Source organism: Priceomyces carsonii (genome assembly GCF_900007245.1).
Source record: "Priceomyces carsonii strain CBS4050 genome assembly, scaffold: Debaryomyces_carsonii_scaffold_7, whole genome shotgun sequence".
In the NCBI taxonomy this organism is placed as follows: domain Eukaryota; kingdom Fungi; phylum Ascomycota; class Pichiomycetes; order Serinales; family Debaryomycetaceae; genus Priceomyces; species Priceomyces carsonii.
The window spans coordinates 1,015,713-1,036,636 of record NW_026946680.1 but is presented as its reverse complement, the minus strand read 5'-3'; the positions used below and the strand labels follow the sequence as shown (position 1 = coordinate 1,036,636).

Sequence of the window (20,924 nt, the reverse complement as noted above, 5' to 3'; positions counted from 1 at the left end):
AGATCACATAAGATCATATCTAAAGATCTCATTATACAAATTCTTTGCCAATTCTTACCGTAAGTTGCTCAGTGGTAATAAAAAGGAAGATCTTTTGATTTTATGCCTATGACTGCATGTGGATAGGTAATGCACTGTGTATGGCTTTAATCTATTACGGAACATTATCATTGCTTATATAAGCCACATTGCTGCTCTTCAACTCCACAGCTTAAAGTAAGGGTATAAAATTCTAGTAGTCTGTTCTTTACACCTTTAATCATTATAGCAAATAAGTAAAATGCCAATTAGAAACATAATTGTATTTGGAGCTCATGGGAAAGTTGGTCAAAGGTTAATTCGCCAGTTTTCAGAAGCCAATGAATCTTACAAAATCACAGCTGTGGTGCGAAATGCTGATCAAGCAAAGCAAATTGCTAAGATTACTTCAAATTCCTCCGATTTTAAAAGTGAAAAACTTACTCTTGATGAAGTATCAATCCAGGAACTAACTGATGCCATAAAGGGAAATGATGCCGTTATATTTACTGCTGGCTCTGGAGGTAAAAATCTTTTGGAAGTTGATCTAGATGGTGCTGTCAAGACATTTGAAGCAGCTTTTGCAGCTAATGCTCTTAGATATGTGCTTCTTAGTGCAATTCATGCCAACAGCAGAGAATTTTTCGAAAACTCTCCTATAAAACAATACTTTATAGCAAAGCACTATGCAGATCGTATTTTGGTTGATGAATTCTCTAATAAGTTGGATTATACAATATTGAGGCCACCTACTTTGAAGGATGGCCCTGGAAGTGGCAAGATCAATTTCCTTTCTGACATTAATTCCCCTGTTGGTTCAATTGATAGGGAAGACGTTGCAACTGTTATTCGCAAAGTGTTGAACAACCCTCGAACTTTTGGAAAGAGCTTCGATTTTACCAATGGAGAGCTTGATATTAATGACCCTAGTACGTTTGATTGAAGGAAAGATACAAGGTGTTTTTGTTACAATTCACCTTAATTTCTCTTGACTCTATGGAATAAATAAACATATGAATCTATATACATAATCTATGATTGTACAATCTATTTTCTAAAATAATCCCTCAATCTCACCATCATCGTTGACTTCAACATTCATGAAACCGGCGTGTGTTGGAAGACCAGGTATAGTCATTATTTCTGCTGCTAAGGCATAAAGATACCCAGCACCAGCCGAGCATCTGACTTCCCTAATTGGAACAGTAAACCCTGTAGGCACTCCCTTTAGCGATGGGTCATGAGATAACGAATACTGAGTCTTAGCAATACAAATGGGCAACTTATCAAATCCTTGCTCGGTATAAGTAGCTATTTGCTGCTTAGCCAACGGCGACAATTCGATGTCTGCTGCACCATACATCTTTTGAGCAATAGTCAAAATTTTCTGTTCAACCGAATCATTCACATCGTATAAGAACTTTTGCTCTTGATCATCAGATAGCTTGACAGCTTTAGTTACAGCCCTAGCCAATTCTATAGCTCCTTTACCACCTTCAGCCCAGTGGCTTGAAGGAATTGCAAAGTCAGCACCAGCTTTCAAAGCTTCTTCCTGAATGAGTTGAATCTCTGCCTGAGTATCAGTATCAAATTTATTGATCGCTACAACAACTGGAGCACCATATGCTTTTATATTTGAGATTTGTTTGGCCAAGTTAGCACATCCTGTCTTTAAGAAACCCAAGTTTTCAGTTACATACTCTTTGGGTAATGGCTGTCCAGGTTTGACATCTGATGCGCCACCGTGCAACTTCAATGCTCTTGAGGTAGCGACTAAGACAACGGCATTTGGCTTTAAACCAGAAGCTCTGCACTTTATGTTAAAGAATCTTTCACCACCCATGGTGAAATCAAAACCACCTTCAGTAACAACATAACCTCTGGTCCCATTGTTAATAGGATTTGATGGTGAAGTTAATTTTAAGGCTAACTTATCAGCTAAGATTGATGAAGCACCAATTGAGATATTAGCAAAAGGACCAGCGTGCACAAATACAGGTGTTCCCTGTAAAGTTTGCATCAAGTTAGGTTTAATTGCATCTTTCAACAAAGCAGTTATAGCCCCTGCTACACCAATATCATCTGCGGTTATAGCTTCTCCAGTTCCTAATTGGGTTCCCACAACAATTTTTCCTACTCTTTCTCTTAAGTCCTTCAAAGAATTAGACAAAGCCAAGATAGCCATTAATTCGCATGCAACCGTGATATCCATTCCAGTTTTTCTCGGTGGAAATTTACTGGCCTCATTTTTACCTTCTCCAATCGTGATCTCACGAACAAATCTATCATTGCAATCTACCACCCTTTTGATAGTTATGGATGACGGGTCAATTTTCAACATGGCAAATTTTTCAATTTCCTCGTCAGTCAATTCATCAGGATTGGTTGAAGTAATGCCTAGCTTTTGCAATCTTCTCAACATTGAAGGGGTGAATGATCTTTTACCTTTCTTGACTGGTACCAATCTTTTGAAGAAGCCCTTGGTAGTCTTAGATGTGTGCTCATGAAACATTCGAGTGTCAACTGCAGCACATAAGAGATTCTGAGCAGCAGAGATTGCATGAATATCCCCTGTTAAATGCATATTAAACTCATCCATAGGAATAACTTGAGAGTAACCACCTCCAGCTGCACCACCTTTGACACCAAAAGTTGGACCCATAGAAGGTTGTCTGACATTAGCAATTGAATTAAATCCCAATTCAGCTCCTAAGGCTTGCGTCAAGCCCATAGTAGTCGTAGATTTACCTTCTCCTAAGGGTGTCGGAGTGATACCAGCTACTAATACATAATATCCTTTTTCTGAACTCGAACCCTCCGATTGTTCATCTAAACGATCAATGACGAGTTTTGGATCTACTTTTGCTTTGAAATGACCATATGGCTCTAATTCAATCTCAAGCAATCCAAGTTCTTCCGCAAGTTTGGTGATCTTTTTCGGTTTCTGAGATCTAGAAATTTCAATGTCAGATGGTACCGGATTTTTGACTTCTAGAGGTAAAGGCTTGAATGACTTTTCATGAGCCTTTTGCTCTTGCAAGATTGCGGCATCAAACACGTTCGAACATAACATTGCAACCGTCATAGGACCAACACCGCCAGGTACCGGAGTAACATAACCCGCTTTCTTTGATACGCTCTCCCAGTCGACATCGCCTACTAGTTTTCTACCATTCTTGGCATTAGGATCGTCCTTATAGTTGATTCCCACATCAATCACGATCGCGCCGTCTTTGATCCAGTCACCCTTAACGTATTCAGGAATCCCAGCAGCAGCGATGACGATATCAGAATCAATGAGAACTTTAGGTAAATCCTTGGTACGACTGTGACAAACAGTCACTGTACAATCCAAGTTTTTAAGCATTGAGGCAACGGGAGTTCCAACTATATCTGACCGACCAATGACAGCGGCGTTCTTTCCTCTCAAGTCAATTCCCGTTGTTTTGATCAATTCAATTACTCCATTAGGGGTACAAGGCATAAAGAGGGGGTTGCCCCCTCTCTTAGATAGTTCACCAATATTGAAACGGCCAAACCCATCTACATCTTTTAAATGGGAAACGGCATTTGTGATGGTAGTTTCATTGATACTCTTAGGTAACGGCAATTGAACCAAAATACCATTTACCTTAGGGTCATTATTTAACCGTGTTATTTCTTCCAATAGAGCCTCTTCTGTCACATTATCGTCTAATTTTATCAATCTCGAAGAGATATTGGAAGATTCCGCAGCTCTAAGCTTAGATCTCACATAAGCAGAAGAATCCGGCCGATTTCCAACTTGAACAATAGTTAGAGAAGGCTTGAACTTCAAGTCATCGAAGGAAGTGCTCTTAAGGTCTCCAAACTTTTCTCTATTATGCTTTATGACCTTCTCTGCTATGTTCTTTCTGACTGACTGCGCTAATTTCGTACCGGATACCACAGTTGCAGACCTGCTCACGGCTGAAACATGTAATGCTCTGAAACTGTTCCTTGATAAAGCTATTTGACTAGCCGACGAAAGCGTTTTGAACATGTTTAAAATCAGTCGCTAATATATGTTCAGTTATTATGGCAAAAAGATGGAATCCAAATGACCTCTTCCCTAAAAATTTAGACTTCTTCCCTTTTTTTTTTCCTTCTTTCTACGTCTTGCAGCCTTCTAAAGAACGTGTCTTTGACTGAGATACGTATAACCTAACAAATGTCAACAGTATAGAAATTTTATATTGACTATTTAAATATTTATTGTGAACTGAAAAAGAAAAGACTCATCAAGTTCAGTGTTAAATGCAGGATCATGAAAGATTAGACGTTGAAAAATTTTTCGATGAACGCCTTGTGATTCGTCTCCAAGATGATATTGCTATGGGAACAATTGAACATAATGCTGAAGCTTGATTTGGCTAACATATAAATTAAGGACAGCAAGTATGTTTGGTGGTGACTCGCTGAATTGTTATTTTGCAGTAATTTACGATGATAGCATGGCAGTGGCATCGCTCAAATCTGACTCTGCTGTCGAGGTCACGGACCGGAGTCAAGATGTTACCAAAAGAAGGAAGTTTTGATCGCGCGGCCCTTCATGTGCTTACTCTGGCACAGAAATAGAAGTTGATGCCGGGAATAAGTAGTTGGATTCAGAATCCTGGCATTGGGATCCCTGATTTACTCTGGCCCTCGAATCATTTTGACTATCAGAATATTCTAGGGTTTGAGTTTCCTCTTTCTGAGAATCTTCGCTCCTTAGTTGAGTCAACATAGCATGTGCGCGTAACATGACTTGATCAGTCTTTGGAAGCATATTTCCAAGATCTGTAGACTTTCTTCTTGTGGTTAATCTTCTTTTTAGCAGAGTGATACTTTGATATTCATGTTTAGCCTCTCCTAAAGGTGGCCCCTTATTTGTGAGAAGTAAGTCGTCAAAAGACTTTGACGAATAATCAGATGAATATTTGTTGAACTTGCTTCTACTTCGAGACTCTCGAGAAGATCCCGAGGATGACGAAAGTGGCGCCCTAGCTTTGAGTCGTTGAAGAAGACTGTCTATCATGGCATTCGAATTGTCACTATCCAGGATCTGAGAGATGTCTATTTCTTCATCATCGTTCGAATTATTCTCGTCTTCAACATCGACGCCTTCTTTCGATTTTGCAGTCCCTTTTTGTTCACCTAATAATTTCAGCGGTTTCTTTTTAGTTCTACGTTCCTGTGGCTCTTTGGCATTTTCCACAGCCCTTTTTCGGGCTTCATATGCTCTCTGCTCCTCCTCTTTTTGAACATTTTCTATATGTGATTTTTTGAACTCGTTAATGAAGGCCACGAATTTGCTAAAGAAATAGTTTCTGCTATTCGAATCCCTAGGATTTTCACCGTAATATACCATCAATTGTTCAAATTCTTCTAGAGTCCTAGAGAGATGAGACTTTAATAAGGAGTTTTTCAGCCTTGCATTTTCCAATGGGCCAGAGATGACAGATAAAACTTTATCTTCTGGATGGAATAATGACTGATCACTTAAATTACCTTTGGACATTGAGCTCAAAGTATTAGTAATGGATTTTTCGAAATCATTGCAATCTTTTTCCAATTGCTCTATGGATAAATTCTTGATGACACTTAAAGGATTGAGTTCATCCACGAAAGAGCCATATTCAGGAAATGTGTTTCTAACAATTTTCTCAATATAATTTAAGAAATTCATTGAATTCTTATCGTCTTTCATGAACTTGAGTCTCTGTAATGTATCTAATTTAAAACCCATCGCTTGTTTTGAAGCATCGTTCATAAAATTTCCAACCGATCTTATAATACCTAGTACATTTTTCAAGCTCTCCGAATTCCTTAAGTTTTTATTAGCAGCGTCGACCATTTGCAATTTGTGCATTAGATCTGAATAATCCTTTTGAAACGTATGAATTAAGAGTATGGCCCTCGATCTAGATTTCCAATAATGCCTCAAGTTAAAACACAACTCCAAATATAAACGGTCCGGCCGCTCTAATTCTTCAGGATTTCTTATGGGCTTTTTCTCCGGTAAGGTAAAATCGATTGAAAATGGTTCAAAGTTTCTAACCATCGAATCAGAAACATCGGTAAGACTATCATTATTGAAAAACTCTAAGACGCTAGAATTTTCCAAGATGTCCTTGTCACAATGCAATACCTTCGCAACTAAATCCATCACTGGGATATTAGCGAACATATGCAAATTGATCCCAAACTGCTGAGCAGTATCCCTAGTTAAAAATGACACTTTATTGACCCTTTTTTCAGAATTCGATGACGAAGCATGGTTATTATTCTTAGGCTTCCATTTCATAGTAGAGGACTTGGCAGCAAACACTTTTTCCACCTCTCCTAGAATACCAGTCTCTAGCAACTTATCAGATAGCTTCCCATGGTGAATATCATTCCAAAATGTTTGATAAATATCATCAATCTTTTCCCAATGCATCTGTTTTAGCTTGTTTTTTGGCCGAACCGCCATTGTAGGTGTGCCGTGACTACTATTCTTATCGGGAGAACAAGAACTAGAAATTTCACCTCGCTCATTTGGTTGCTTAGTCGGGGTATTAGGTGGTATTCCATCACTAGTATTCGATGTTATAAGCTTGTGTTTAGAAGCTTCCATAAGCTCGGAGCTTCCTCTTTTCAAAGAATCAACAGATGGTGGAATTAGTGAAGGTGGCGGCGGCGGCGGCGGTGGAGGGGGAGGGGGAGGTGGTGGAGCAGTAAGCGAAGTTTGAGATGGTGGATGCGCTGCATTCTTCGAAGTCTTTCCAGATGGCACTAGGAAAGGAGGAGGAGGAGGAGGAGGAGGAGGCGGCGGCGGCGGCGGCGGTGGAGCCGGCGGGGCAGATTTAGGAAGCAGAGTTGTAACGCTTTCTGACGTTGTGTACGGTACAGTTGCATTTGGAAATCCCGGGGCAGATTGAGGACCTTGAGGAGACTCTTGGTAGCTTAGTAACTGAACCAAGGGTCGCGGAGGTGTTAGGGAGCGAACAATTTTTTTACCTGGTTTTGAGGGAGCCTCTGGATCTGTGGCTGACCTTTCGTTAACCTTAGGAGCTCCTTCAGATATGCTAGTGTACTGAAATTGCACTTGTGCCAAAGAGGTCTCATCTGAACGAGCCGCTTTAGATACTCGATCTGATAGAGATGCCGACTTTATTTTCAACTGCTTATCCCCTTTGCCCACCGTGCTTTGGTTTCGTTCACTATTACTCTGAACCGAATCCGAAAAGGAATTGGGCGAATTACTGGAATAACTGGGATTACTGTTTTTACTCTTTTCCCGCTCAAGAATCTTGAGTTGATATTGCAAGATACCAATTTTTTTCTGTTGCGAATCAATAATATTTTCTTTCGCTTCATTAGATTCTTTTAATTTCAAAATCGTTTCATCAAACCCAAACGTAGTTTCTTTTTTCAAGTCTTTGTTTGTTTGTTTCAAAAGTTTGACTTTTTCTGCCAAATCCTTCGATTCAAGTAGCGCTCTTCTAGCTGTATCATCTGTGGCGAGGCTATCCGTAAGTTTTTGGATCGAATTATATATTACTGAGTCAGTATTGGCCATAGCAGTAGTGGATTCTTGGATAATACGATGCAACACTGAATTCATTAAAATTAAAATGTCCCGAATTTCTCTGTTTGATCGACCACTATTTTTGAGAAGAAAAAGATTCTCTAGTATAGATCTAAAATGGCGGTTAAATTCTGTTTCAGAGTCTTCGAAATCTTTCATTAGGTCGTTAAATAACTCATTAATTGATAGCGATTTCAAATCTATTTTCGTAACGCTTTCAATTGGGGTCAGGAAATATAAATTATCTTCTTCAGCAAATAATTCATATTGCTCGATTTCATCATTAATTCTTCTATCTTTGATCGCTTTTAACCTATCAAATACTTTTAAAAGATTGGAATCTGTTAATTCTTTTCTTATGAAAATTCGAGACTTGGTCTGCTTCGTTCCCTCAATTAGAGCATTCACAAGCAATAGGGTGGTTAAAGAGTAATTTTTAAGCTGAAATTCACGATTCTTTTTATCTCCACTAACTGAGTTCGAGTATTGATTCAAAAAAGATTCGAAAGAATTAATCCAAGGCTGAAACCTAACAAAATCACCTAGTAAATCTTGTAAGTTTATCATTGCTTCTAGTATGTTAGGTGCAAGCTCATTATCTTGATAATAAGCCAAGAAAATCAAGACTTCAGTCACTAGAATCCTTGTTGCTACTCTAGGTGATATCAATGAAAATATAATAGACCTTATTATGTGAGATTTATTTCTAATCAGTGATGACCCTGTCTGATTCTGTCCTTCTGTAAATTCTGCATTTAAAATGTTTTTGAAACATTTGACGATAAGGAACTCCTTATCGAATTCATCATTAGACTTAATGCTCTTCTTATTTATTCTTGATAAGATTACAGAAAGTGCAGTCTCGCCCTGAGCTTCGATAAAACTCTCAACCCAATTGGTATTATATTTCGATGACATGCTATTTTCGTTCAACTTCTTCTCTAATCTTTTATAACCTGTTGTGTTTAGTTTATTTGACATAATGCGGCTAACATACCAACCAGGTGAACCTTCTTTTATTTTCGTTTTTTTGAGCGATGAAGCTGCACTTACCAGATCCTTACTAGATACGGGCTCAGACTTTGGACCAACAGAAGTAGAAGTAGAATTAGAGTTTACGTACACTGGAGCAGTTTGGTGGTCAAATAAGCGCTTTTCAGACGAATCAACACTTTTGACTGTTTTCTCATCAGCTGCACTCGCTTGTGACCTGGTAGATTCAAGAGAAAGGTTAATTGATTTGATATATGACTTTAGCTGAAACTCGGAGTTTGTCTCACTTTCACGAAGTAGTAACTCCCATTTGCGCTTCGTAGGTTGTTGTTTCAAACTCTTCACAGCTTTTTCAGCAAACACCCTGACAGATAGCAATTTCTCGAATAGTAGGTCCACCACTTCTTGACTTGGCATTTGGCTCATGTGAGACGTAACTGAACTAAAGGACTGAATAGAGCTTCCAGTCAGAGCTCCGTTTGTGCTTCCAATGTTTCTTGATGAAAGTAAACGGCTCACACTACCGATTCGTCTTAGCTCTGGCTTCGGGAAAGAATACGACGCAACAGTATTCGCTCGTTGTATGCCCAAAGGAGGCCCTAAGGGTCCTTCCCCTTCAGCATGACTTCCACCTTGCATTTCATTCTTTGCAAATATTTCATTGGCATCTAAATTATTCAGGACATAATGATTTCTGTTAGCCTCGTTTATTTCAGAGCTAAAGTCATTTTCAGCATCAGTTATTTTCAGCAGTGAATTAATATGAGAGTTAGGTAAAGCATCTGACAGCAACCCATATCCAGCCAAGTTTAAGCCAACCAGAGACAAAGATCGGTCGCCATGCGAAGTTGATGTTTTCGTTCTAGGATCACAGCTCGCTACACTTACGGAGCTGCTACTTGTTAAACTGCTATCAGGTTTATTGCTTTCCAAATGGTGCTTACCATGTTGATGCTCGGCTGATGAGCGAGAGTTCTCAGATGACTTTTTTAAAGATGACGATGATAAAGATCTTTCAGGTAAATACGTTACTTCAATTGGATCATTCGGCAGATCAACAGATTCATATCCAACAGCCTGAAAGCCATCAGTCGGAGCCTCTTCAGGTGTCCCAATTCCTAGTATAGATACTGAACGTCCCAATTTTTTGATGCCTTTACTGAATGCAGTTTTTGTCTTAGACTTTGACTTATCTTCCTCTGCTGAGGATGTTATAGAGCGACTTGATTCTGTATATTTAATATCATCTTTCTCGCTCTTCATCATATATTATCTAGAATGATAGTTAAGAATTATTGGTTACCTTAAGGAGTTCATAGCAATGCCCTTAAAGCATCAATATAAAAGTGGTAAACCTGAAATCCAAGCTTCGTATATCTAGGTTTTCTAAACTTTAAAAGAATACGTCAATACCAAATTTTCCAAGTATTCTTTGAGCAGCGTAGCTTCAACTTTCAAATGTTCTTATGTGTTCTTATAAGAAAGATTTAGTGTATTTATCTTTCTCTTCTTTGCCGTTGCAAAAGTACTACATTTTCCTTATAATCATTTCGCGATCGCGCCCAGTATGTTATTATATTTTTTTCTTGACTAAAGCTTAGCCAAAATATAAACACAGGTTTTTGATCTAATATATTGGGAGACATTTTTCGATAGCCGGGGTCGATAGTAGTAACTTTAAATCAATTGAAGCTTAAGACCACTATATAGCTCATTGTCGCAATAAACATTAAGAATTTTGAGTCATTTTCTTCAAGAAAGTGAATCATATTCTAATACCTAGCGTGAGCATGTCAAGACCATTCAAACCAGTCAGAAACAATAAAAAGAAAGATGGTAAAGAGGCTAAGGTAGACAAGTCTCAAAAGCAAATTTTCAACTTTTTCCAGAGCAATAACACTTCTCAATCTAGAGAGCCTTTGTCTATTGCGACTCCAGAGAGGATTAATTTAAGCAGATCTAGCTCCATATTGTCGAAGACAGCTAACCAGAACAGCGGTTTCGATGAATTAGGAAGTTCTGACACGTCATTTGGGTCCCCCGAAGTTAGTAACTTTAGAAATCCAATGCTCATGAGATCTTTTCAGGGGGATATGAAAACTACCAAGACATCTTTGCATGGGAATTTTATTGACTTGACAGATAAAGATGAAGAAATTAATCAGAGCGAAGTGCAAGTCATATTCCAAAGTCAGTTGGGTAGCCCTCAGGCAAAGACTCAGGTAAAGAGAAGTCACGTTGATTTACTTGATCACATTACTGGCCAGCCTAAGAAAGTTGCTAAATTACAAAGATCTACTTCTCGCCCGCCATCAACTGCGAGCTCTACAAGCAGTGTGGAATTGACTCACGAACAAAGCACGGTCATTCAATATGTGGTTGACGAAAAGCTTAACGTGTTTTATACTGGTAGTGCCGGTACAGGTAAATCAGTTGTTTTACGTGAATTGGTACAAAGACTTCAGAGAAAGTTTGGCACCAATAGAGTTGGAGTAACGGCTTCTACTGGACTAGCAGCTTGCAATATAGGTGGTCAAACACTTCATAAATATTTGTCAATCGGATTAGGAACAGGAAGTCCTTTAGAATTGGCGAAGAAAATTAAGAGAAATGGATCACAATTAAAAAAATGGTTAGATTTCAAAGTTTTGATTATTGACGAAGTTTCTATGATTGATGGTAAACTATTCACTAAACTAGAAGAATTAGCTAGATTGCTCAGGAAAAATACGAAACCTTTTGGAGGCATTCAAGTTGTATGTACTGGAGATTTTTTCCAATTGCCTCCAGTTAATAAAGATGGTGCTATCGAATTTTGCTTTCAGAGCCCAGCGTGGAAGAAAGTCATTGCTAAGACCGTTCTTTTAAAACAAGTTTTTAGACAAAGAGGTGACAACGAGTTGATCGATATGTTAAACGCGCTTCGTTATGGGGAATTGAGTGATGACATGACAGCAAAATTTTATCAACTCTCACGTAAAGTTGAATATAGTGATGGTTTGGAACCGACAGAGCTATTTCCTACTAGAGACGAGGTGAAGAGAGCAAATCAAGCAAGATTGAACCAACTCAACACTAAATCGATGAGATTTACGGCCAAAGATAATGTTACTGACCCTTATCTTATTAAAATGTTGGATAATTTGATGTGTGAGAAGGATTTAGAGCTAAAAGAAGGAGCACAAGTCATCTATCTTAAAAACTATAACGATTACATTGTCAATGGTTCTATTGGGACAGTAATTTGCTTCATGACTGATGCCTTGTGGACTAAGGTCAAAGAACTCTATGGATTTATTGATTGTAGTGATCCTCAAATAGTGGAAGAATTGAGATTCTTAGCATCAAGAATCAGCAGATCTGAGTGGGATTCTGTAGATAGTATGAGACTTGAAAAGATTCCTTCGGAAAGGAAATCGCGATTTACCGAATTGAGTCATGTTGCATCTAAAGAGACAACAGCAAATCTTTTGCCAATAGTCAACTTTAAAACTACAAATGATGAAGATTATGTTTTAAAAGTAGATCAAGAAGAATTCTCTATTGATTCAGGAAGACTTGCGAAAGGAGCACAGGGTGATTCTGCTCCTGATAAAGTAACTCGCTCTCAATTTCCATTGTTGCTATCCTGGGCCCTATCAATCCATAAAGCTCAAGGTCAAACTATTGATAGACTTAGGGTGGACCTTAGAAAAATATTTGAGAAAGGACAGGTCTATGTGGCACTTTCCAGAGCTACCAATAAAGACCATCTCGAAGTTAAAAATTTTAACCCATCTAGAATAACCACATCCAAGCATGTCAAAGACTTCTATAGAAGTTTAGAAATTGCCTCCGAAGAGAGCAGTTATTAGAATAGAACGATACCTTTATATATAATCTTAAAACGTAACCAAGATTTTGAGAGTATGTAGGAAATTTAGATTTTTCAGAATTTTATTTAATCGAGATATTGAAATATCGACCCATTCTCTGACTCTTCTACGTCTTTAACTAAAATGGGTCCTAAAGAATTTCCTGAAATCATATCAAATGGTGATTTTGACTTGGGATATAATGGCGTTGTCATATCATTAAATTATTTCAGCGGATTACCCGATCCGTCAGCCATCCTGGATCCAAACATTGGGATTATATTCAAGTCATTGCTAAAAAAAGACTCAATTACAAAAGAGAAATGGCTTGGAGAATTTACGCAGAAACTCCTGAATGAGAGTGAAGTCACAAATGATGAAAATGTCTTATTGTCGTGGATTCAGATGTATCCGAAGCTTGCAATTGATGAATCAAGAAATGTGAGAGCTTTAGCGCACCAAGTTCAAGCATTGTTGCTTATAAGCGTAGGAGGCAAAGATTTCAGCAAATATTTAAAGAGCTGTCTTCCAATATGGCTTCAAGGGCAGTACGATAGTGACAAGCTAGTTGCTTCAGCTTGTCGGAAAGCTTTGTTACTGTGTTTTCAAGATAGTCAAGAGAAAGTAGACTTAAAAATCTGGGTTGTTTTCTACGAACAAATAGTCAAATACATTGTTGCTACTATTTGCTTCGAAACTCCGGAATCTTTATCAGATAAGCGCTATGTTTCGAGCTCAGATTTGGTATCAAAGTACCAAAGAGTGTTGAATGGTAGTATTCAAATGCTTATAAAACTTATTGGCTTAATAAATAATGGAGAGATTCAAATTAAAAGTGGGGATACTAATATAAAACTTCTTGAAGCATCCCTATTTACAGATAGCTTGTGGGATTATCTTGGCACTTCATTAGATAAAGACAATTTGAACCTTGCATTCTTCAAAACCTTCATGACACTTTTGAAGTGTATTTTTTCAGATCACAACCAGCAAGCTACAATATTCATAAATAATTTGACAGATCCTTATGGTGTTTATAAACTAATAGGGAAGAAATTTATAAAGAACGTTAAACTAAAGTCAAACTTAAAGGCACCTGCAAATGATTTGATATATGCTCCTATAATACTACCACTCTGGGAGACTTTGATAGCTTTGACAAGATTTCCCTTGCTAGAAGGAAAGGTAACGGCTATAAAGAAGAACTTTTGGGTCATTGGTGGATCAAAGAGTTTTTCTAGACTCATAGACTATCTTCAGCTTGGAAACTGCCGTCTGGGACCACAATATTATAATACACTTTCTAATTTTTTCAAAATATTTTCCAAGGTACAATCGAATGATGCTAGTGATGCCAAGATTATATCTTTTGACAGCGGAGATGATGCTAAGTATCTTTTCAAAAAGGTTTTGATTCCTCAGTTTACAGGGTTGCCGAATTTCGAGTATCGTAACTCTGCTTTAAAGTGGTTTTTCGACGTCTATGATTTATTTCTTTCAAATGAGACTCCAAAGCTAGATGATATTGTACGTCCTTCTCTTCTGATCCTTTTCGATACCTTATCGAAACCTGGAATACGTCTCAACGAAATAAATAATAAGAAATCTTCTATGACTAATTTTGGAATATTTTTACTGAATCACAAATCATTGGAAGAATCGTTTTTTAAGAAAATGGATGGTCAAATTATAACTTTCGTGTTTGCGGAAGATGGGACACTGTTTCATGACGAGAATCTCACTTTTAAATCACCAATACTTGACATTTTAGAGTCTTATATTATGTTGATAACTAGTACTAAAGAAGCTGAAGCCGTATCGTTCGCAAAGACAATATTGGAAAAAGCTTCAGAAGAGTTCGTACCAGAGGATGCCACTACGTTGTTTCAATTAATTTTACTATTTCTTAACTATATGAAGTTGGAGAAGGACGACATTGAACCGTTCATGGAAACTGTTCCCTCATATATTGAGCCAAATTTTGTACAGCTACCTTTGGACCTTTTAAAACGAGCTCTAGAGCTAGATCTTGTAAAAGATGCAAACGTTTCACCTCTTATCAATGACTACTTTTTCAAGCTATCTTCTATTGGAGAATCCCAAGCTCTAAAGCTTCTTCCTTGCTTGAAAGGTAAAATCGATATTAGTGAGCATAATTATGGTATGGTCTATAATTTATTAAAGGAAATATCTAACAAAAAGCAATTGAAGCAAGAAGAGTTGGATGCTGTGTTAAAATTTGGACATTCGCATGAGATATTGAGGAACTTATTAAGTAACGCTACTCAAGATGAATCTCTGGCATTGTCTTTTATCAAAAATGTAACTATAAATAATGTTCGAGTTTACGACGATAGTCTTGACGGTTCATTCAGAGCTTTATTACCAACAATATGGCGGAATATTAAAGATGAGTACTGTCAAAGATTTTTAGATCTTCAAGGCGTCTCTAGTAACTTGATAAAAGATAGCCTTTTCGATTATGTTTCTGAATGTTCTATTAAAACAAACTTTGATTCATTAGTTACTTTTTTAAATGACGATGACATTCCTTTCGCTGAAATCCAAGAACGGGCACAGAATGCCTTTCATCACATAAACGCTAATTTGTTGGTGATGGGAAACCCTTTGGAGCATAACTTGTATTTGTCTAATTTTGAATCTTCGGATTTATTGGATCCAAAAATAATTGTTTTTGGTAAATTTTTATCTTCGATAGAAAAAGTGCAAGGTGACTCTTCTTTTAAAGCAAATTATAGCATTTTGTGCGCTATGATTGGTGAATATATATCAGACTTCTTGTTTTTGGAATATTCGAAGGATATTGGAGAAGGATCGAATAGGGAAGATGAGACGATGGCCATAAGAGATTGTTTAATCTCAAGGTTTATGATAATTTATGATGAAATTGAGGTTTCCTCCTTGTTGCCAATAATAAACGGAAGCCAGACGTCAGAAGTCTCATTAGGAATAGAGATTTTTAAGATTTTGGATACCAAAATTGTTACAAAACAAGAAGATAACTTCTATGCTGCGAGATTGTACAAGTTAGTACTTGATAACTTGATTGGAAAAATTTTTGGGGGGTCGACAGACATTGATATTGATTTCAATAAGCTTCTTAGTTGTCCTTTAAAGCTTTCAATTATTTCTCAAAGTTTTCCTGGATTGGCTTCTAATCCGAAACTCGATAGAATCAAAAATTATGTCTTTGCTGAGATCCTTGGAACAAGAACTGATAGCCAAATTCTTGAAAAGGGTACCGAATACTTGGCTCTTGGAATTAACTTTGTTGATCTTCATAAGCTGATTTCTTTTGTTCCTCAGCATAGACTTGCCATGGTCTTAAATCAGATATCTGGCTGGTTGGAATCCAGTGTCTCATATGACGAGCCATTTATAGTAATCAGGACTTTATTAGCAAAATTTTTAGGCACGATACTTTCAGGATCTGATATTCCTTCAGATAAAGCGATAGAACTCTCTATCAAACTAGTAATAGATAATTTTAATGTCACTGAGGTTGAAACAAAGCACCTTGAGTTGCGATACTTCACTCTTAAATTGACAAATTATCTTATAAAATTTTCAACTGATTCTCCAATTGAGGCTTTCATGACTGATGCCAGCCAAATATACGAGTCTCTTTTGAACACTTTTTTCAATCGTGATTGTTTAGCGCAAGATTCGAAAGCTTTGAATCAGCCCGTATTCCTTGTTTACGATATGTTCAGAAGAATTTTCAGCTATATAAAAACTTTCGAAGTTGGCTTCCAGTTAAGGAAGAATGAGTTATATCAACTACTAGAAACCGGTAATTGCATTTTGTTGCAGAGAATTGCGGCGATGATTCTTCATGAGTTGATACAGCATGATCAACAAGAGCTTGCTATTGAATATCAGTTGCAGAAATCAAAGTTAGACAAGGCTGAGGAAGAGGAAGAAGTTGAAAATAATAAAGCAAGATTACTGGATACTTTGATCGGCATGATACATGATGGTATCGATGATATAGAAATTGATTCCTATCAAGCGGTAGCTAAATATGTATGGGGCTGGTATTTAATTTTTGATCACTTTCATGACATTACCTACTCAATGCGTAATGAATATGTGAATCAATTGAAAAACAACGGACTTGTCAATGACTTGTTAACAACTATATTTGCTGAGACAGATATCACGAATAAGACGTTTTTGAACAAACTTATTATGAAAGATGAATCAGAAAAAGACGTTAATTTGAATAAAATACAGTATTATGATATAAAAGAAGGTTTTCCAGGAGATGGGTTTTCTTTTGAATCTAATTTCCTTCTAGTCCATTTATATTACTTGTCATTTGAATTTTTGGGATCTTGTGTTCAAGAATGGTACAAAGGTATTCGTGATCTTCAGTTGAAACAAAGAGTAGAGAAATTTTCGATCAAGTATGTGTCACCTATCATAATAACAAAGCTTTTAGAAGATGTTGCGACTTCGAAAGAGAAGTTACTAGGGAAGGATGAAAATTTAAAGCTAAAAATTAACCCCATATCAAATGAAGTGAGATCTGTTTATGTTATAGATGAGCAAACGATGGAAATGGTTATAAAAATTCCCTCGTCGTATCCTTTGCTCAGTGTCACAGTAGAGGGTCCATTGAGATTAGGTGTCAAAGAAAATCAATGGAAAGCTTGGCTACTTGCATCTCAGAAAATTATATCTTTGACCAACGGTTCGATTATGGAAGCGATTGAATTGTTTAATAGAAACGTGAATTATCACTTTTCGGGCTTCGAGGAATGTGCAATCTGTTACTCTATTTTGCACCAGGATCACTCTCTACCATCCAAAACCTGTCCAACTTGCCAGAACAAATTCCATGCGGCATGCCTTTACAAATGGTTTAAGAGTTCTGGAAGTAGCACTTGTCCACTTTGTCGTTCAGAATTTAACTTTAGAGCCTCTCGATAAACCATATATATTTATATTTATATATATAAACCATTTTCATTAATTGGATCTGCCGTGCATACGTGAAGAAGAAGAAGGAGGATTATTCAATGCCCATGGTGCTGCAGTCATAGAGATGTTATTTTTTGTGGTCTTAATACCTTTATTGTCATTCATAAATTCCACATTATCTTCATCTGCGTCCTTTTTAAAAACAGGAAACTCCTTATTAGTTTCAATGTCTCTCCAAGGATAAAGCTCTCCTCCAAACCAAAAGTGTTGGACAACCGGAAACTTTCCCAACACTTCAACATCGTACATCTTTATTAGACCAGTCAAAACCTTTGACCATGTAGCAACTGTGGAATGAATATCAAAGATAATTGGTGAATGTTCATTGAAGGGCCCCAGTTTAATTTTATAGATAAATGATATGGCATTAACATAAAAGTTTGAAGTCATGTAGGTGTTGATAGTAGTGTTGGTCAATACTTGTTGAACCGGAGGTGCCGACTTGTTTCCATTGAATTGAGCTGCACCCAATATATAAATGAAATGAAAATGGTCATCTAATCCCCACACACCATGTGATCCTGCTGGTTCAAGACTATAATCTATTATTAATCTTCGAACTAAGTCATAATAAGTTGCAAATATAAGTGATAAACTGTCGGAATTCTTTCGTTTGTCCTTATTATTCAATTGTATAAATCCAAAATGCAACAAGCTCCCAACGCAGGCCAAAAACAGAAGTTCATGTCCCGTGCCATAGTCCAACCTTACTTCACTTCCAAATGAGTTTACTAAATAATATTCGAATTCTACTAAGAAATCTTCTTTATTGATTCCTTGTGGAAACGACAAGTGTATCTCAAGCAATTGGCTTGCTTCTTTGACCAACTTTTCCTGCCATTTCCTTCTCGCCAAGTTTCCAAATCTCCTTGGCCCTTTAAGTGGTGGTGTTTCATCGATGAGCTTATCAAATTCTTTCAATACCTTGACGATGCCTACTACATTAATATCATATCCATCAAGCTGTGAACTTTCATTTTCTCTTGGGCTCTCTTCATTAACCGGAGGATGGAGACCATTAATAAGTGGAGGAGGTATGTTTTCTTTCTTTCTCGTGACAATTGACGGTTTAAGAGCACCCTTAGGAACATCATAACCTTTGACTGTAGTCAATATGTCATTAAATGCTCTTTGTAACCTTGCAAACGCAATGGATCTTTTGAAGTACTTTAGATCATTCGTGTCATATATCTTCTTGGAGGGAGCTTCCCACGTTATTGAACTAGACTCCAGCATCTTGATAGCGATACCAGTACAAAAGGTTTAATTCAATAAATTCAAGTTGCTTTTACCATTTTGATAGTGGAGTATATACAGGATAGATCTGAGATATCTACAAGCCATACTTTAGTTTCTAGAGAGGTATGAGTTAGTTTGTCTACGATACAATCCTTTCTTTTTGAGAGAAGCTTCGCTCAATCGATAATGGTAGAAATCCTCAAACATATTCGCCTGTCAGATATGTCTTAATATGGGGCAGACTTGTAACCTAATGCTCCGTCTTGAAGGATCGATTGGTGGATTTTCCAGACTTCTTTTTTGTAGGACTAGAGGGAACCAGTCTATCAACTTGACTTCCGAGAGATGCAGGCATCCTTATAAATGATGGTTCTAGTTTAATGCTTTTGCTGCTACCTAATTCTGTCTTAAAAAAGTCCAAAACTGGGCGTTGAACTTGACTAGGTTTTGATGGACTCAATTTACGAGCTCTTTTTGTGGGTGACTTCGGAAACTGTCCAAGATCATCCAAAGTAGTCTTTTGAGACGGTTTTCTTTTTCTGGGTGAAATTTTCTTGCCTCGTTTATCATACTCCTTAACTAGTGAAGGATCCATCATCTGGACTAAGCTCCTTGGGAACCACGTATATTCAAGTTTGGATGGATCATTCTCCTTTCGCCGCTTTATTTCAGAAGTTTGAAGCTTCAAACTTTCACTCATGCCTATTGCATCAAATTTGATCATTAAAAGCTCACAATCATCATCTTCTTTATTGTTTGTCACTTCAACATATACGTCTGAACTATCTTCTTTTCTTAAATTGGAAAGTGCCTTCATGATGATACTTTTCAGTGAGTAATAATAAGACTCGGGAATGTACAACGCCAGCAATGATTCGGAATAGCCCATGTATTTTTGCTCAATACCGTCAGTCGAAAACCAAATTTCCAGAACTCCAATATTTTCCAGGTTATGCATTCTCTTGACTACATCTGAAGTACCAGCTTCAATATTTATGAGCCCGTCGAGTGGCACTTTAATATCGTCGGTAACGATATTTAAATGACCAAAGCTCAAAGAGTGTGGAACAAACTTGAAAAGCAGACGATTTACTCTCGGAAACAAATATAACAAAGTAAAATATTCATTAATATCAAGATCATAATTTAAGTTTAATTTTCTTCCGAACATTTGTTTTGAAAGTTGCTTTATCTCTTGATTCATGGTGTTGACGAGCCGTTTTAGTTCCCCTTTTCTAGATTGAGAGTCCTTGATTGCACTGTAACCAAATATTCTATCATTTTTGTCTTTGACGAAGCACTTAATCAACCAATTAGCAAAGTCTGGGAATTTAGAAAGTCCATACCTTTCAGTTCCACATAATGCAAGTCTAGTTGCATATTTTATGCCAATTTTTGAAATACCTGATGAATAGTCGCCTCCTCTTAAAGTCGCTAAGAAGATCATCCTCTCCCTGTTCAAACCTGTTGCTTGTTCCACAGTGGACATATCTACTATCGTAATATAATATTTTGGAGTAGGATCTAGTCTCTTTGTCGGTGAAGGAAATTCATCTTCAAAATACCTTGAAAAATTTCGGAGCACCTTAGAAGCACCAAATATGAAGCTATCCAGATCATTAGTCATAACAAAATCTACTATCCCAAATCTTTGCAATTGTGAGCATTCTGCCTCTCCCTCACCTGGAGCCTGTAAAATGTCAATTCCGTTTTTCAATAATTCGATCTTGACTTCTTCTGCAACTTCAAAGTCTCTATCACTATACTTTTTGGGATCAATTGATTTGAATTCCTCTAACTCTCGTTCGAAATTCATTCCTTCCGTTATGGTCTTCAGTTTATCTGGTTTGAAGGCACCATCGAAAACTACGACGAAAGATACATTAAGCGATACCAAATAAAGCAATTTAGCCATAAAGTTTCGTATTAGATTATAATTTCCCTCATATCCTTGGTATCTCCCACTAACAGACTGGAATATAAGTACATATGCGTCGATCGCGATTCTTGGAGTTCTTCCGTGTTCATCTATAAAATCTGAAACAAACTTTTCAAACCTAATTCGTTTGCCAAATCCCGGCTTCATTAAGTCCCATAGATCAGCAATTCCCATTACTCATTATATATCTAGCCCAAATATCTTTTTCGTAGTAATCATCTTTTGAAGTTACGTAGACCCTAAACGAGTAACTTTCCTGATGCGATTTTTAACATAATCAAAATAGCTCGACTTATCAGTT

General features: G+C 37.2%; 7 protein-coding genes across 7 annotated transcripts; 3 read left to right on the top strand and 4 right to left on the bottom strand.

Annotated features, from left to right (window-relative positions):
• Positions 1-280: 280 nt before the first annotated feature.
• On the top strand, positions 281-961 carry PRCAT00006349001 (uncharacterized protein; the record flags this gene model as incomplete). Its single annotated transcript, XM_062956495.1, has 1 exon — positions 281-961. The coding sequence occupies one exon, from the start codon at positions 281-283 to the stop codon at positions 959-961; it is 681 nt and encodes a 226-aa protein (XP_062812992.1).
• Positions 962-1,072: 111 nt separating this feature from the next.
• MIS12 (Mis12p) lies at positions 1,073-4,039 on the bottom strand (the record flags this gene model as incomplete). Its single annotated transcript, XM_062956494.1, has 1 exon — positions 1,073-4,039. One exon carries the CDS (start codon positions 4,037-4,039, stop codon positions 1,073-1,075), a length of 2,967 nt encoding a protein of 988 aa, XP_062812991.1.
• Positions 4,040-4,594: 555 nt separating this feature from the next.
• Positions 4,595-9,850, bottom strand: BNR1 (Bnr1p; the record flags this gene model as incomplete). The annotated part of the gene is made up of 1 exon (XM_062956493.1): positions 4,595-9,850. The coding sequence occupies one exon, from the start codon at positions 9,848-9,850 to the stop codon at positions 4,595-4,597; it is 5,256 nt and encodes a 1,751-aa protein (XP_062812990.1).
• Positions 9,851-10,374: 524 nt separating this feature from the next.
• Positions 10,375-12,438, top strand: PRCAT00006346001 (uncharacterized protein; the record flags this gene model as incomplete). Its single annotated transcript, XM_062956492.1, has 1 exon — positions 10,375-12,438. The coding sequence occupies one exon, from the start codon at positions 10,375-10,377 to the stop codon at positions 12,436-12,438; it is 2,064 nt and encodes a 687-aa protein (XP_062812989.1).
• A 144-nt stretch (positions 12,439-12,582) lies between these two features.
• Positions 12,583-17,394, top strand: PRCAT00006345001 (ubiquitin-protein ligase; the record flags this gene model as incomplete). Its single annotated transcript, XM_062956491.1, has 1 exon — positions 12,583-17,394. The coding sequence occupies one exon, from the start codon at positions 12,583-12,585 to the stop codon at positions 17,392-17,394; it is 4,812 nt and encodes a 1,603-aa protein (XP_062812988.1).
• Positions 17,395-17,433: 39 nt separating this feature from the next.
• Positions 17,434-18,681, bottom strand: RRD1 (peptidylprolyl isomerase; the record flags this gene model as incomplete). The annotated part of the gene is made up of 1 exon (XM_062956490.1): positions 17,434-18,681. The coding sequence occupies one exon, from the start codon at positions 18,679-18,681 to the stop codon at positions 17,434-17,436; it is 1,248 nt and encodes a 415-aa protein (XP_062812987.1).
• Positions 18,682-18,934: 253 nt separating this feature from the next.
• PRCAT00006343001 (crossover junction endodeoxyribonuclease) lies at positions 18,935-20,797 on the bottom strand (the record flags this gene model as incomplete). The annotated part of the gene is made up of 1 exon (XM_062956489.1): positions 18,935-20,797. The coding sequence occupies one exon, from the start codon at positions 20,795-20,797 to the stop codon at positions 18,935-18,937; it is 1,863 nt and encodes a 620-aa protein (XP_062812986.1).
• Positions 20,798-20,924: the final 127 nt, after the last annotated feature.